The 16,071-nt window shown below is 43.5% G+C and overlaps 1 protein-coding gene across 5 annotated transcripts in view; it reads left to right on the top strand.

Moving 5' to 3' along the window:
* LOC128136277 (growth hormone receptor-like) overlaps positions 1 to 16,071 on the top strand; it is a 231,411-nt gene that overhangs the window by 148,158 nt on the left and 67,182 nt on the right. For all 5 annotated transcript variants that reach the window (XM_052775536.1, XM_052775535.1, XM_052775534.1 and 2 more), the window contains one exon: positions 12,798 to 12,877. In XM_052775536.1, coding sequence (XP_052631496.1) covers positions 12,808 to 12,877 — 70 coding nt within the window. In that variant the 5' untranslated portion in view covers positions 12,798 to 12,807. The remainder of the gene's footprint in view (positions 1 to 12,797; positions 12,878 to 16,071) is intronic.

The following is a 16,071-nucleotide window of genomic DNA, read 5'->3' as shown; positions in this document are numbered from 1 at the left end:
ATTGGGAAAAGAAGTAAAACTCGTGGGTTGAGATAAGAACAGTTTAATAGAACAGAAAAGAAGAAAATAATAATGATAACACTAATAAAATGACAACAATAATAATGAAAGGATTGGAATGTACAAATGATGCGCAGTGCAATTGCTCACCACCTGCCGATCGACACCCAGCTAGTCCCCCGAGCGGCAATCCCCTGCCCCCACTCCCCCCAGTTTCTATACTAGATGTGGCGTCACGTGGTATGGAATACCCCGTTGGCCACTTTGGGTCAGGTGCCCTGGCTGTGTCCTGTGCCAACTTCTTGTGCCCCTCCAGCTTTCTTGCTGGCTGGGCATGAGAAGCTGAAAAATCCTTGACTTTAGTCTAAACACTACTTAGCATCAACTGAAAACATCAGTGTTATCAACATTCTTCACATACTGAACTCAAAACATAGCACTGTACCAGCTACTAGGAAGACAATTAACTCTATCCCAGCTGAAACCAGGACACTTCCTTAAGTTGTTTTTGCAGTTGTTCTATTTTTACCAATAGTAGCAGTTCGGTAGTTTTACATCTCTCTGTTTCATCCTACAGATCTTGCATTTTACAGGTTGTTTCCCCTCTTTCTCTACATGCAGCTTCTAGGCATGTTCCCAACATTTTACAGATTATACCTTTATCTTTCCCATCTTTAGTCGAACCCCTCACAGCATTTAGCTGCTTCTCTACTGCTTCGCAATTATACCCATTATCACAGGTCCATTCTCTTGAGAAGCCAGGGTTCGGATTAATACCGTGCTTTTGTAAATAACCGGTGACACTACTTGCCTTCCTGCCAACTACGCCAATTTGTCATGAATGTCAGACGCACAGCTACAACCCCCCCCCACACACAGATGTTAACCTACTATTAAAATTTCCCTCTCGTGAGTTTCATGAATTACTCGCTTTTATGTGCCGGCATTCATCAACGGACGGTCAGTGAACCTCGCGAAATCAGGCCTTTAAGTCCTCGTGAAATCGTTGGACGATCTTTCAATCCTCGCGAAATGTACCCTGAGAGACGTCCCAGCTCAAGGGGAGATACTGGGTTGCACAGCCCACTGCAGTCCTGGAGAACTCCAAAAGGTCTCACCTTGGATTGCTATTTATAGGGTCTCGAGATGATTGGCTTTGGTCATTCTTTTACATTCTGGCCACAATTTGTGCTGAGTCATTCTGATATACAATTCAGGCAGCAGTTGGCCCAGGTGTGGCCAGGGGGTGCCTGGTGCCCATAAGTTTCTGCACTTGTAATCAAGATAACAGCACAATGGGAGGTTTTCCCAAAGCATGCATAGCTTATCCTGAAATATCAGGATGGTCCTGATGTACCATTCAGGCAACAGATGGCTCAGGTGTGGCCAAAGAGTGCCTGAAGCCCAAAAGATGCTGCACTTGTAATCAAGATAAAAGCAGAATGGGATGTTTTCCCGAAAGCATGCATGGCTTATCCTGAGATCTCAGAGAGGCCACCTTTGGTTCTGGACTAGCTGCATGTGTGCTGCTTTCGCAAGCAAAGCTAAACTGTTCAAGGTTATAGGGGGAAAAAACTGTTGTATTTGGAGTACAGTGAGTTAATGGAGATAGCAAAAGCAGAAATCTCTTCTTAGGTGCAGTTTAATGTAGTGTAATCTCCTTCCTTCAGGTCCTTTCAGGTTCAGGAGCTATCTAAACGTAAAGATCTCATTTCAAACAACAGTTTTGTTTATAAGCAAAACTCCTTATGGTTTACTCTGAGTGTTAACATTGTTACCTGACCAGAATAGATGCAAACAACTCAGTATGCTGTAACTAAACAATTTCTTCTCAGGGATTTTCTTAGCCTGGTTTCCCCTGTTTATGCTGACTGTGTTCACGTCCCACTGAAGAGATGTTATGTTTAAAATCACTTGTGATTGACCTTACTCCAACATTGCTATAGAAAAGGGCCAGGAATGTTTTGTCCTTTTTATGACTCCTGGCTCCCTTTCTGCACTGAAGCAATTAGCCTGAGCTCACCAAAGCCACTCTATCACTCCCCCTCCTCAGCCGGACAGGGGGGAGAAAATATAACAAAAGGCTCGTGGGTCAAGATAAGGACAGTTTAATAAAGTGAAAGCAAAGGTCGCGCACGAAAGCAAAGGAAAACAAATGATGTTATTCTCTACTTCCCATCAGCAGGTGATGTCTGGCCACTTCCTGGGAAGCAGGGCTTCAGTACGTGTATTAGTTGCTCCGGAAGACAAAAATGCCCCCCCTCCGTCTCCCTTTACTTAGCTTCTATATCTGAGCTGACGTCATATGGTATGGAATATCTGTTTGGTTAGTTTAGGTCAGCTGTCCTGGTTATGTCCCCTCCCAAGATCTTGCCCAGCCCCAGCCTGCCATTGAGGGGGGGCAAAAATGTTGGAGAGACAGCCTTGATGCTGTGCCAGCACTGCTCAGCAGTAGCCAAAACACTGGTGTGTTATCAACACCTTCCTAGCTACCAATGCAGAGCACAGCACTACAAGGGCTGCTATGGGGAGAATTAACTCCATCTCAGCCAGACCCAATACAATCTAGCCAAATGTTCCTGTGGTCAAGTTTCAGCTGCCTTGAGAACAGTCAGCTGCTGTAATTTTTTTTTTCTGGTTTTAGCTCTCTTCTTGCAAACTGCTAGAGTTGGGTAATATATAGGCTATTATTCCTTATAATAGTGTGTATTACAGACACTGAATTTTTTTTCTGTTAAATAACAGGGACTTTATTAGTGGCATTTGTTTTTCATATGCATACAGGGGTACGTGTTGGGAGGTAGATATTACTAGATTGTAAAAGATCAGTTTTGTCCTAAAACTGATAGAGAAGCTGTTTCTTGCTAGGTTAACACTGCAGCCTCTGAACAATACTGTTCTTGTTGGCAGCAAGCTTGCAAGAGTGTCTTAGAGGAACAACAGCAGGTGGTTACAAAACAGATTTGTGAGAACTTTCTGCAAGGCAGTAGTTGTCTGATGGTGGGGCAGATGGCGCTTCAGAGGACTCTTCTCTCAGAAATTTTATTCTGTACCACCAAAAGTGGTATCGTAATGAGGCAGCTCCTGCTTTGCAACAGATTTTCTCCCACAAGACCGGAGCTGTGGCAGTGTAACTCCCTTAGTCTCCGATACTTCTAGAAGTGGTAGTCGTACCTGCAGCCCAGCAGAGCTTTTGGTATATGTGCTGGACGCAGAGAGGTCACGTAGTCCCTTGTGCTTCAAACCTCTTGCAGAGCTCCCTTTGCCTGGGAGAGACCTTGAGTATGAGCCCTGTCCCAAGGGCTCTGGGTTTGAGCTCCAAGGAGGCTAGCACAACTTGCCCTTTCCAGAAGCTGTTGTACAAAGGGTAGAGCATGGCCCGACCATAATTTCTGTATTTTCAAATGAGAGCATTCACCATTTTTGAGCACAGTCCTGTCCATATTGGGCATGTTCAGAGTACACCTGTTGGATTTTTCTCCCACATGCAACTTGTCTGGACGGATAACTCATTGGAGGATCCCATTTGGATTTAGGCAGAGCAGAGACACTCTATTGCTTTGCCTTGCCAAGATAGTGGCATTTGTGAGAATCCACAGAAGAAGCATCATTTGTTTCTATACTGCATTTTATTAGCAAAAACTAAGGGATTAAGCAGCGATTTTGGTCACCTTTAGGGTTTAGGAACCTAAATTAATCCCATGCCCTGTTTCAGACAGCTAGATGTTTTAGTCAAGGTCTGTGACTAAGCAGGAACTGTCACAATAGTTGTAGAATTGCTCTTAAAGAAGTGGTAGCTGCTGCTGCTGGAGGGGTGGCTGTGTCCTCCCCTCTGCCCTGGCTGCTCACTCCCATGCCTGTGCTGCCCCCACTCTGCTCCCAGGGTGCGTCTTTGTGGAGTCCTGATAAACCCAGTCAGCAAACAGATTTGTTACAATAAATGTTTACAGATTCATTTTAACTGGAATAATTTCCTGATGGAGTTCACTGTGTGCAGGTATGTAAACAAGTCTGCCAGTGCAAGAAGAGTAATACTGGAATGGGATTGTTTTTATCTGCAGCAGCAAGACCTTATTGAAGTTCAACATGATTGTTGACCTCTGGGATGTATTTCCAGACTCCTGGGTTGGTACTCTGGCTGTCAAACTGCTCTTCCTTGGACAAAGCTGAGATGGCTGCCAGTCACAGTGCAGGGACGGAGGGGATAGCCATGCTGTGATGGCTGCACGTGGGGACTGATCCCGGTCCAACCACAGAGTTGTTCAGTGCGGTTATGAAAACCGAAACTGTATTCACAGATGTGCTCTGAATGACTGACTCTGTTGATGACATTTGTTCTCACAGGAGAACTCCTGTGAAGGTTTGGGTTTTTCTTGTAGCTGTTGTTAGGCAGGAAGAAGTAGGAAAGTCTGGAGAAGAGTGGTAGGAAAATCAGCAGAGGCTGGTGAACACAGGAGAACAGGGAAGTATGAATATGGAGGTAGCATGGGATGTCTGGGTATTGCGACAGGGAGAGAGCAGGAGGGTTGTAAATAGACATTGTGCTCAGGCCTGTGAAAGAGAAAACAAAACATTAGGGAGAAAATGGAAGGGCTGAAGGGGAGGGAGGACTGTTCGATGGGGTAGAAATAGTGTAAGAGGAGAGGAATTGGCATATACAGAGAAGCATTTCTGTAAAAGATTTATTTATTAATAAGAGACAATAAGAATCCTTTAAACAAGAATACAGATGGAGCAGGGGAACAATTGAGCTAGCTAAAAACATAGCTGTGCTCGGATGAACCTCGTGCTGTGCCAGTGTAACTCCTCTCTGAGAGTAGGAGGATTGTTGGCCTGTAATTGCTTTATGGACTTTTTCCCAGCCCTGTACGCTCCAGCAGCTGCAGCCTTCCACTACTCCGGGGTCCTGCTCCCCAGCTGCCTCACTCTCACACTGGCCCCAAATCCTTGCTAAATGTGCGTCCAGCCTCACTGTATGGTTTCATTCCTCCCTGTCCACTTGAGAACAGGGGAGTCACTTTTTGAAAGACTCGTGTCTGTTTGGCCAGGGGAAAGTCCTGCCTGGTGCTTGGCAGGTCCCCAGAGCTCCCCCAGCTCTTCTCTCCGTGCAGCCAGTCATACCCGCAGTGCCCTTCCTGCTGCCCTGTGCCCGCTCAAACCATGGGCATTGCGGTGGCGCAGGTGCCATGAGGAGTGTCTCCTGGCTTGCCTTTGCAGGTCTAGGTTAGACTCTACTAGCCTAGAGCAGTTGGAATAAATTCCTCCTGTACTGAGCCTGAAACTTGAGAATTATTGAGCAGTTGTATTAATGAAGATGGGAGAAATACCTTCTGATTTTCGTTTTGTACTAAACAGCATGAATGAGAAATCTGGAGTTGGTAATAATTACGTTTTTTCTGCAGTGTGAGTCAGACTGTTCTCTTGGGGTAAGAAAATTAAGGAAGGAATTGTCTTTTAAATTCAGTGTTAACATAGTTTTACATACTCGGTGTGCTTGTGTTTTACAGTTTCTGACTAAATTCAAACTTTGCTAACTCTACTAGGAGACTGACTATTTGTTGATATCCAGATTTGACAGCATTGGTCGTGTTCATCAGTAACACCCACTTAGAGATTATTACTCATTAGTGGGCTTGGTTGTTTGGACACCAGTGATTTATTCTCCTGTTAGATGAAAAAAGAAAATGTCTAATTGAAAATTCTCCAGTGTAGAATCAAGATTTGTCATACCAATTTATGGTCAAATGTAAAAGTGGAGCTATTACTCTCTCTCCACTGCCTCACTGAGCTGGGGTGTCAGTATATCTTGGCAATTGCATGCCACAGAACAAGAAGTCAATTCTTGACCATTGTTTCAGTGTTCGTGTTCATTTTGTTGTTGTAGCTTTGCTTTTGAAGGCCTCCAGTAATCTCTGTGCTCCGTTGGCATGGTTGTAAACTGTCAGGTCGTAATCCATGGTATGTATGTTTTCTCCCTACTACATATGGAGACCTCATGAGCTTCTGGGGACATGGTACAATTTTGTGCAGAAGGCTGCACTGCCCACAAGTCCACCGTAGTCCAGCTTCTGCCCTTCCCTGTTCTTATCAGATGCTGGTGACAATGACATGAGCAAAGTAGTATCCCTCAAAAAGAATCGTGTGATAGGGTTGTAGGATATATGTGTGTGGCACAGATGAATTAGGGAGAAGGAGGAGCGTGCTTTCTGGGGAGGTTGTAAAGGCTTGTAAGCTTGGAGGTTGTGTGGCTTCTGTGGATGTGCTCAGGTCCATCAGAAGGTGCCTTCTCAGAAATCACATGGGTAGAAGTTTCCAAGGTGAGACAGCTTCCATGGTAGCCCCCTAAGAGCAGTGTGGCAGAGCAGGGGCACTAAGGTATGTGCTCAGGGTTGTGCAGAATGCCAGTGGGAAACAGACCAGATAATTAGCCTGGGTTACTCTCATTCTTGCTGCCCCACAGCTACTGCTGCTCTCTCCACTTCTGGAGTGCTGCCTGCTGCTGGTGGTGGAAGTAGGTACTAAGCTGGTGTTTCTCTGCTAACACCCATTTGACTTTCTAGTGTGGGAGCTGACTCATTAGACTGCATCACTCCTCTCATTTTTACTGCATGCATTCCTAGACCTAGCGTTATACCTGGTGTCGTGGTTTAACCCCAGCCAGCAACTAAGGACCATGCAGCCACTCACTCACTTCCCCCCGACCCAGTGGGATGGGGGAGAGAATCGGAAGGAAAAAGGTAAAACTCGTGGGTTGAGATAAGAACAGTTTAATAGAACAGAAAGGAAGAAACTAATAATGATAATGATAACACTAGTAAGATGACAACAGCAATAATGAAAGGATTGGAATATGCAAAACAAGTGATGCGCAATGCAATTGCTCACCACTCGCCAACCAATGCCCAGTTAGTCCCCGAGCAGCGATCTGCAACTCCTGGGCAACTCCCCCCAGTTTATATACTAGGCATGACATCACATGGTATGGAATACCCCTTTGGCCACTTTGGGTCAGCTGCCCTGGCTGTGTCCCCTCCCAACTTCTTGTGCCCCTCCAGCCTTCTTGCTGGCTGGGCATGAGAAGCTGAAAAATCCTGGACTTTAGACTAAATATTACTTAGCAACAACTGAAAACATCAGTGTGTTATCAACATTATTCCCATACTGAACCCAAAACATAACACTATACCAGCTACTAGAAAGAAAATTAACTCTATCCCAGCCAAAACCAGGACAGTATCCACCTCTTATTCTATACCATCGACGTCATGCTCAGGTCCCCTACTTTCCAATACATCCTAATCAATCCCCTTCAACTTCTCTGTCCTTTGAGATATATATATATACACACACACACAGAGATATCATTCCCTTAGTCTATGGGCCATCTCTGTAAAATGTTCGTTGAATTCATTTAGTCCCCGACTTTGGACTCCATCTGTCATACCGGTCTTTCTGGGCAGGAGGGGTGGTGTGAAGCCCACACAGTCGGCAGAGCAGGATCGGGCTTCAGTGCGGTGTGGCAAGCAGGTAACACTGGACAAAGCAGGAGGATGGTGTGTAATGTTGGATTGTTGCATGCTGAAGTCAGTTCTAGTTCCATCACTACTGTGCTTTGCTCAGTTTCATCACAGTTCTTTCTTGCTTGATCTCAGTGATTCTTACTGTAGTACTATGGATATAGCATATAACAATTATAGTAATGATAACATACATTGGCAGGGTTATATAGCAAGTAACATCACACAATTTAATTCATTGCTATTCTCACCTAAAATCAAATCCCCTTGAGGCACACATCGGACTTCCGCATCACCCACCAAGTGCACCCAGGCCCTTGAGCAAAAGCAATCCCACGAATGCATTTGCCTTTGCCTGAGGCAGGAGTAACCCAGACTGTCTTCCCTAGCATGTTTTTTATGTGCACTACAGGGACTTTATCCCTTTCTACAGTACATAAAAGTTCTGACTGAGCAAGGCCACCCTGATTGGCAGATCCTCTGGTGTTGACTAACCAGGTGGCTTTTGCTAAATGTGTATCCCAATGTTTGAAAGTTCCACCCCCCATTGCTCTCAATGTCTTCTTTAACAGTCCATTGTATTGTTCGATCTTCCCGGAGGCTGGTGCATGATAGGGGATGTGATACACCCACTCAATGCCATGCTCTTTGGCCCAGGTGTCTATGAGGTTGTTTTGGAAATGAGTCCCATTGTCTGACTCAATTCGTTCTGGGGTGCCATGTCGCCACAAGACCTGCTTTTCAAGGCGCAGGATAGTGTTTCCGGGCGGTGGCATGGGGTACAGAATATGTTTCCAGCCACCCGGTGGTTGCTTCCACCACTGTAAGCACATGGCGCATGCCTTGGCAGGTTTGTGGGAGTGTGATATAGTCAATCTGCCAGGCCTTGTACTCCTGTGGGTCTGACATGCCAGGCCATCGAATCCACACAGTTCAATAAACCCAGTTGTCCCTTTCCTCCACCTGGCTGGAGGCAGGGCCCCTCTAATCCTGGTCAGAGTATCCATTACCCACATATTGTAAAATTGACTCAGAAGTCCCTTCAAGAGGATCAGAAGTAAGATCAGCCCTTCTACTCTGTCTGGAAACTAGAATGGTATTTTTTGCTGGAAGAATCCCCTTTTGTGGTGTTTTTTCCTCGCTACTCATATACCCGTGCATCTAGGACTGAGGTAGGTTATCCATCCGATTTCCTCATGTCCTCTCCATGGTCACATAGGTAAAACCACAGTGTACCCTGTCGCGTGTACCTTCTGTCTCCTCTCTCTTGAGCGGAGAAATGCTTACCCCTAATAGCTGAGATATGGGTCCATACAGGTGGGGAGTAGGACATATCCTCTGAATTGCTGGAAATCCCAGGACAGCTTCTCCACCGCCAAGATGCGGGGTTGTTCGGAGGAAGAGAGATTTTCTTCGTATTGCTGGAGTTGGCGACCCACTTCATCCACCATCAGTGCCTCTTCATCTTTCCAGGTCATTATCGGCAGTGAGTTGGCATAGGACGATGGTGTGCTCTGTACAAACTTCCGCCACATGGGTCATGTGCATTGGACTTCATCTGGATATTTAGGTAATTGTGCGTTGCCTGGGTCATAATAAATCGTCTCTAGCACAGCTAATTCCCTCAGATATTGGATACCTCTTTCCATGGTGGTCCACTTGCCTGGTTGACATATAACATCTTCCTTAAAGGGGTACCTTTCCTTCACGCTTGACAGGAATGGCCTCCAGAGGCTGAGGGCTTGTGTCCTTTTTCCAATTGCCTTGTCAATGCCACCTTCCCTGGCAAGCGATCCCAGCTGCTTGGCTTCCCTATCTTCTAATTCCAGGCTACTATCCTCATTGTCCCAGCATTGGAGAAGCCAGGTGATAATGTACTCACCTGGACAACAGCTGAAATCTTTTCGCATATCCCGCAACACACTCAGGGATAGGGATCGGGTGATTACCTCTGGTTCTGCCTCTTCCTCCTGTTCCCGTGATGACCCTGGTTCGCCTTCATCCTTCGCTAAGCGAACTGATTTTTTTGTATATTTCTTCTTCTGTATGGGGGCAACTGATACTGGTACGGGTTGGTTCTCTGGTTCAGCTGCAGTGCCTGTCACGGCAGTTGGAGTGGTTGCAGTGCCTGTTGCCGAGGTTTGGAGTGGACACGGTGCCCGTCGCCTTGTTGTCAGATCCAGGGACCTTCTCCTCCCCTTGAGGGTACTGAATAGTGTTGAACGGGGCTCGATAGGCCTGGGCCAGGCCCTAGCACATTGCAGTGATTTGTGCCTCTCTGGAATTTTCAGGGTGACAGCATACTATTTCCAAATGTTCTACTAGTTCTTCCAGATTCTGCACTTATTCAGGAGTAAAGTTCCAAAACACTGGAGGTGCCCACTGTCCTAGATACTTGCCCATACTACCCCACACACCCTGCCACTCATAATTATCTAGCCTTGGGGCAGATGTCTGGGTGATATTCTTAAATAGTTGTTTAACCCTAAACAAGGCCTGAACAACATTCGGGAACATGCTAGTTCCTAGCAAGAGGACCATGCTGCTTTCAACTTCCCAAGGGTATTCAAATTTTTCAGAATTCTCAAACGCCATTGTAACTAGACTGGAGGAGAAGGGAAAGGGGAAGAAAGGTGTCTCACCCATAGATTGGGTCTCCGAGGAGGAAAGGTAAAGGGTGTAATTATTAATAGTTTCCCCGAGATGGCTACCGAATTGTAGAGGTGACGACAGTTCTGAGTACAAATACCGGATTAGTCCCACGACCGATAATTTTATCATACCACAAGCCAGTATTACAGAATACATCAAAGCAAAAACTTTAATCCACCTCCCATGGATGATAAGCAGCAGAACAGGGACTACATACAGCAAGTGAGGTGATAAATAACAGAACTCTAAAAATGAGTGCCACAACTCTAAGAGTTCATAAAGTGACATTGTGACCAGCAACTATTAAACTAATGTAATGAATGCTTGTAACAAATTCATTTTAACATGCTCTGGTGAGATCTGTTGTTATCTCAACCCTTTGTGCCCCACGTTGGGTGCCAAAAAGGACTGTCGTGGTCTAACCCCAGTCAGCAACTAAGCACCATGCAGCCACTCACTCACTCCCCCCACCCAGTGGGATGGGGGAGAGGATCGGGAAAAAAAAAAAGTAAAACTTGTGGGTTGAGATAAGAACAGTTTAATAGAACGGAAAGGAAGAAACTAATAATGATAATAATAACAATAATAAAATTACAATACTAATAAAAGGATTGGAATATGCAAAACAAATTATGCACAATGCAATTGCTCACCACTCGCTGACCAATTCCCAGTTAATTTCCAAGCAGCGATCCCCCCAGGCCAACTCCCCCCCAGTTTATATACTAGGCATGACATCACATGGTATGGAATACCCCTTTGGCCACTTTGGGTCAGCTGTCCTGGCTGTTTCCCCTCCCAGCTTCTTGTGCTCCTCTGTTGCGTTAAAGCGTAACAAAGTTTGGCAGAAAATAAACCTCCTTGCATTCCAGCTTGTCCTCAGATATCAGAGGGGCTGGGGGTGGCTAGGCTTAGATTCTGGGTGATACCTAATTCAGCACTATAAGTCCGGTCGTGTTCAATATATTCAACTATCAATCACGATTACGGATGCACTAATAGTGCACTGGCACCGTACTTTCAATTTAGCCGCGTTCAATGCACTAGAATTGCCAGACTTAAGGAGTTTGGTCGTGTTCAACGAACTATCACAGCTAGATTAATGAGCAGCGCAGTTTATTAAAGCAACAGGAGTACAGGTTCTTTTGGATTGCCAGTGATAAATACACTGTCTGCAAAGCACGTGCAAATAATAATACAGTTGACTACAAGCACACTAAATTATGGAAAACTCTATAGAGATTTCTAAGTTTCTTGGGGAAGCACTTGGTATAACCGAGGGTTCAAATCTTACCCAATAGGCGTCCCTATGTGGGGGAAGAGAGGTTCAGCCCGTCGACTGATCCCAGAAGTCAGCGATGTCCTCCTGACTTGTCTATGCTGGTGTCTTCCCTAACATTCCTCCTCTCTTAAGCCCTTTTATATTTTCTTATTTTTTGGGTGGAGCTTGAGTGACTCTAGTCATACATACCTTTATTATGATTGGTGTAAAATCTCCTCACTTTACTTTTAAAGGTATATGCTAGAGAAAATTCTGAAAGCATGTTCAGTGAAGGGTGGTCGCACCTTGAAGGTGGGTAGCTTTTGGGATGGAGGTGTGTTTTAGTATTATAATGAGCAAAGTTCCATGTCAGTACTCCAGAACGGGGCACTTATGATATAAATCAGAAGTAGAGCAGTAGGTTGACAGAACCCCATTGTTTCACATCCTTGCTTCAGTGGATTCAATGCAGGGACCTTTCATTCTTGTTCCAGTAGTTCCAGTTCCCTATCCCTGCGATGATATCACAGAGCCTGGCCGTGGTGTCTCCACTCCGCTCCACCCTCCGTGTTGTTTCTCTCAGAGTCAGCATACCAAGCTCCCCTGGTGTTGCTAACATCTAAGGTTGCAGGTTATGTTGCTTAGGGAATTATTATGGAACAGATTCCTTGCATATCCACTGCATTCCACCCTGGAGGTTTACCTTCCCTTAAGAGCTGGACATATCAATAAGTCACCTCCAGCAATTATTCCACACCCTCCAGCCTTCTTGCTGGCTGGGCATGAGAAGTTGAAAAATCCTTGACTTTAGACTAAACACTACTTAGCAACAACTGAAAACATCAGTGTGTTATCGGCATTCTTCTCATACTGAACCCAAAACATAACACTATACCAGCTACTAGAATGAAAATTAACTCTATCCCAACTGAAACCAGGACACCTGGCCTGCAAAGACGAACACAGCTTCAGAGGAGTATGAGCTGGAAAGGGCATCATCATCTCTTTGTTCCCTGAAAGAGATACTATTCTTCTACTTTCACATTTAACCTAGGCTGCTCATTGGGATCCATTCCCCAAAGGCTGCTGTGGGGGGAGTGTGGTTACTCCCTAGAAGCAAGCTAGAGATTGACAATACTAATTTTTTTTTCCCTCTATATTAAATGAACTAGAGACCCATAAGCTAGTTCTCTTGTAAAGATAGTATTTACTATCTGTCCTAGACTGCAAGATGATGTAATGCTTTATGAGGCAATAAACTGTAAACTAAATACACTTCTGGTTTAAATCCAATCAGAAATTCAATAAAACTAGCTAATGTAATATCAGTTTCTAAAGAAACTCTGTTATGTCTTTTATTATTACAGAATTAGAGGTATGGATCTTCAGCATCTGCTGTTTACTTTGGCACTGGTCTGTGCAAATGACTCGCTTTCTGCAAGTGATGGTAAGTTTTATGATACCTTTCTGTGCCTTTGTGTGTATGTGTATATATATAGCTTTATATAAAGAGTATTTTTATATTATATGTGTCAGGACTATGCATGTTCCTTGATTGCAGTAACCTGGGTACATCATGTGAAATGTGAAAAATATGTCAGTTAATCTTCTTGTAAAGATAGTGGATGAGATTGAGACAACATGTTGCAGAATGAAGGTGAATTTCATAGACAGCATTAGGTGTGTGATGTGTAAACAGGCTGGATCAATGTTGGTGTTAGATACCTGGATTTTCTTTGCTCTGGTACTGAAATTATGAAAGAATTGTATGGGGTTAATTTTTTATAGAAACTTTTTTCCTTTTTTCCCCTTAACAAGTCTTTTTAGTATAATCATATGTTAAATGTAGAGCTATTTGGAAGTATGGAGGAAGCATTTTAAGACTGTACGTGTTGGGTCTGAGGGCAATATGAACAAGTTTCATAAGAAATATACTTAGAAATTCTTGAGTAGAGGTTATAAAAGGGATTTGAAAAGAACATGTAGCCTCAACCAGCCAGCTGGCTGTGGGTAGCCAGTAGAAGCCTTTTTAGCTAGGAGAAGCTCTGAATGCACATCCTGTGGTGTTCATGATTCAACAGATCTGCCCAGGGTTCACATCCACTGAATGTACCTCTGGCTTTCCACAGTTCTTCTCCTTCCCATCCTTATTCACCTCAATTCTTCCATCTTCTAAATTAAATGCAGGGCTGGAAAGTATTCGCTCCAGCTGAGCTTTCTCTGATGCTTTTTCTTGTTGCAACCAGCAACGATTTAGAACCATTTCTGTATCACCCAGAGGCCTGCTTTGACTCTGGCTGGTCCTTTGGGACTAGTCTTTTACTCGTTTAGAACAAAGAAATCCCATTAACTTCAGTGGGAGTTTTATGTTGTGTCAGACTTATCTGTGCTACTTTGGTTATGATCTGCTCCTGTAAACAAATACAAGTTAACCTAGTCTGCTCAGTCTTGTTCTGGCCTTTGGAGAGAGCAGTAACAGTTTTCCATAATTACTAATTTTATATGAATGTGTCACCACTTCTCCCAGAGCTACAGAGCAGCTACAGAAGGGTGGCTCTGTAAGCAGGTGCCCCTCCTGACCTCCTAGCCAAAATCAGTGTTAGCAGAGAAAGTCAGAGAGGGCAGTTTGAGTAATTTTAGAAAAAGTGGGGTGAAAACAGCTTCCACAACAAACTGTAAATAAACTGTTAAAATTTTCAATGAAAATTTCTCACATCTCTATTTATTTTCTTTCCTTTAGCTCCATACTTAGGTGTTACTGAATGCAAATTAAATACCTATAGAGTTGCAAGCCACGTTTGATTAGCCTTTCTAGTGTTAGTTTTAGAATATGGTACTAAACCAAACGGCTATGGCATAGTTGCCTGTAGTCATAACTGTCCTACAGTTTAAAGGTATAATCATCCTCCTTTGCCCTGATACAGTTCTGCATTTTCTTGGAGTTGCATACTTAAAATTTCTAGATATCCATATTTGCTGAAGCGCTGGAGAGATATAAGTGTTATTACTTTGTTGTTAATGGAGACATTAAGCTGAAATAAGATATAATTGGAACTCAAATGATCAGTTTTCAGGGAATTTTTCCATAAAGTTAATTTTATTTATTAAAAAAGGGGTTTGGATAGGGAAAACACAGGTTTCTGTTTACTTCTATGTATGTGGCTCAGTCTCTTATCCTCTGTGTTATCAGACACCAGCTCATCTATAAGATTCTCTTCTCCCCTGCTAGTTACAGCATTTTCTTTAACATTTACCAAATTTGGTTTGAGTTCCTAATGTAGCTGACTGTTGAAGGCAATGAATGAATCAAGTTTTCACTTTTGTTCCCTACTTTCATTTCCTACTTGCAGCAATACTTTCATTCTGCTACCTACATGTCCCATGAGTGTGCCTATTTAAGAAGTGTGTAAGGAAGTGTGGGGCAGTGAAGTGTTTATTTTCATATTAAAATTGGGCTGAAACAATGTGGGGCCTTTATTTAATGTGTTTATAATCCTTCTCTGTCTTCTGATTTTTTTTAAAAGAAGATGAATTTTCTGATGGCATTTGCAGAATAAAGCTATATATTCATTTTTCCCCTTTGTGTACCAATCTTTTTAGTTAGACCTATGAACTGAAATAAAATTTGCACATTCCTCCTTGGTTCTGCTGAAATGTGGAAAGTCAGTATTTCACAGTGAAATATGATACATGTACCAGTTTCTATTCATTGTCTCTTACAGAATGGTCAGTAGAACAAAAACAAATGTGTCCTGACTTGATCCTTCCCCCTGCAGTGTCTGTATTTTATAGTACATTCATTCAATGGACAAAAATAATCTCTGCTCAGATGCAGTCTACTGGACCAATTGATTTCTCTCTTGAGGTTTAAGAGCACGTGAGGATTTTTTGATCCTTGGCAAATGAGGTGTGGTCCAGATGTCCTAAGTTCAGTAAAAATCTGTGTTATAAATAAAACTTAACCACAACATCACCTTTTGTCTATACTGGTGACTTTCTATACTGATGGAATAGTAATTTCCATGAGCTTACCTTCAGAATCAAAAAATGAAGAACATTTTAATTGTGTTCCTGTGCTTAAATCCAGACACAATACTAAATATATATGTCCTGATTCACTGCATTATTACAGAATTGTGTGTGTGAAGGGAACAGAGCTTTGTTGTCCCAAAAATAAATTTCTAACCACTAAACTGCTTCTAATGCTGTAACACATTTATTCTGAGTAGGGGAAATGCTCAGTTGAGAAAGTCAGATAAGGAAGTATAAGTTGAACAAGAATATTTGAGATAACAGCATGAGAGAACATCCATTTGTCATTCTTGCATGATTTAGGACAGAGTATTAGATGAGATGTTTATTGGCTGTTTTTTTATTTTTTTTTCCCCCATGTGAATGTGCTTGTATCTGCAAAAGTTCTCATGAGCATCCAGTCCCTCTCCCAAGTCATTACTAGGTGATGAATCCTGATAATCTTACAGAGTTCTGCCCAGCACAGTCTTGCTGAGGCCTTCCTATAAACTTAATTAGAAGTGCTCCATACCTGTACCATATCTGATACGTTGCCTGAAGGACTGGATCTGTGGTGTCACAGTTCCCTAACAAATCCACTTCAGTAATTGTATTTTTTATGGCAGCAGG

This window comes from Harpia harpyja, chromosome W, assembly GCF_026419915.1.
Source record: "Harpia harpyja isolate bHarHar1 chromosome W, bHarHar1 primary haplotype, whole genome shotgun sequence".
Lineage (NCBI taxonomy): Eukaryota > Metazoa > Chordata > Aves > Accipitriformes > Accipitridae > Harpia > Harpia harpyja.
The sequence above is the reverse complement of the archived record's forward strand: the minus strand, read 5'-3'. Positions and strand labels throughout refer to the sequence as shown.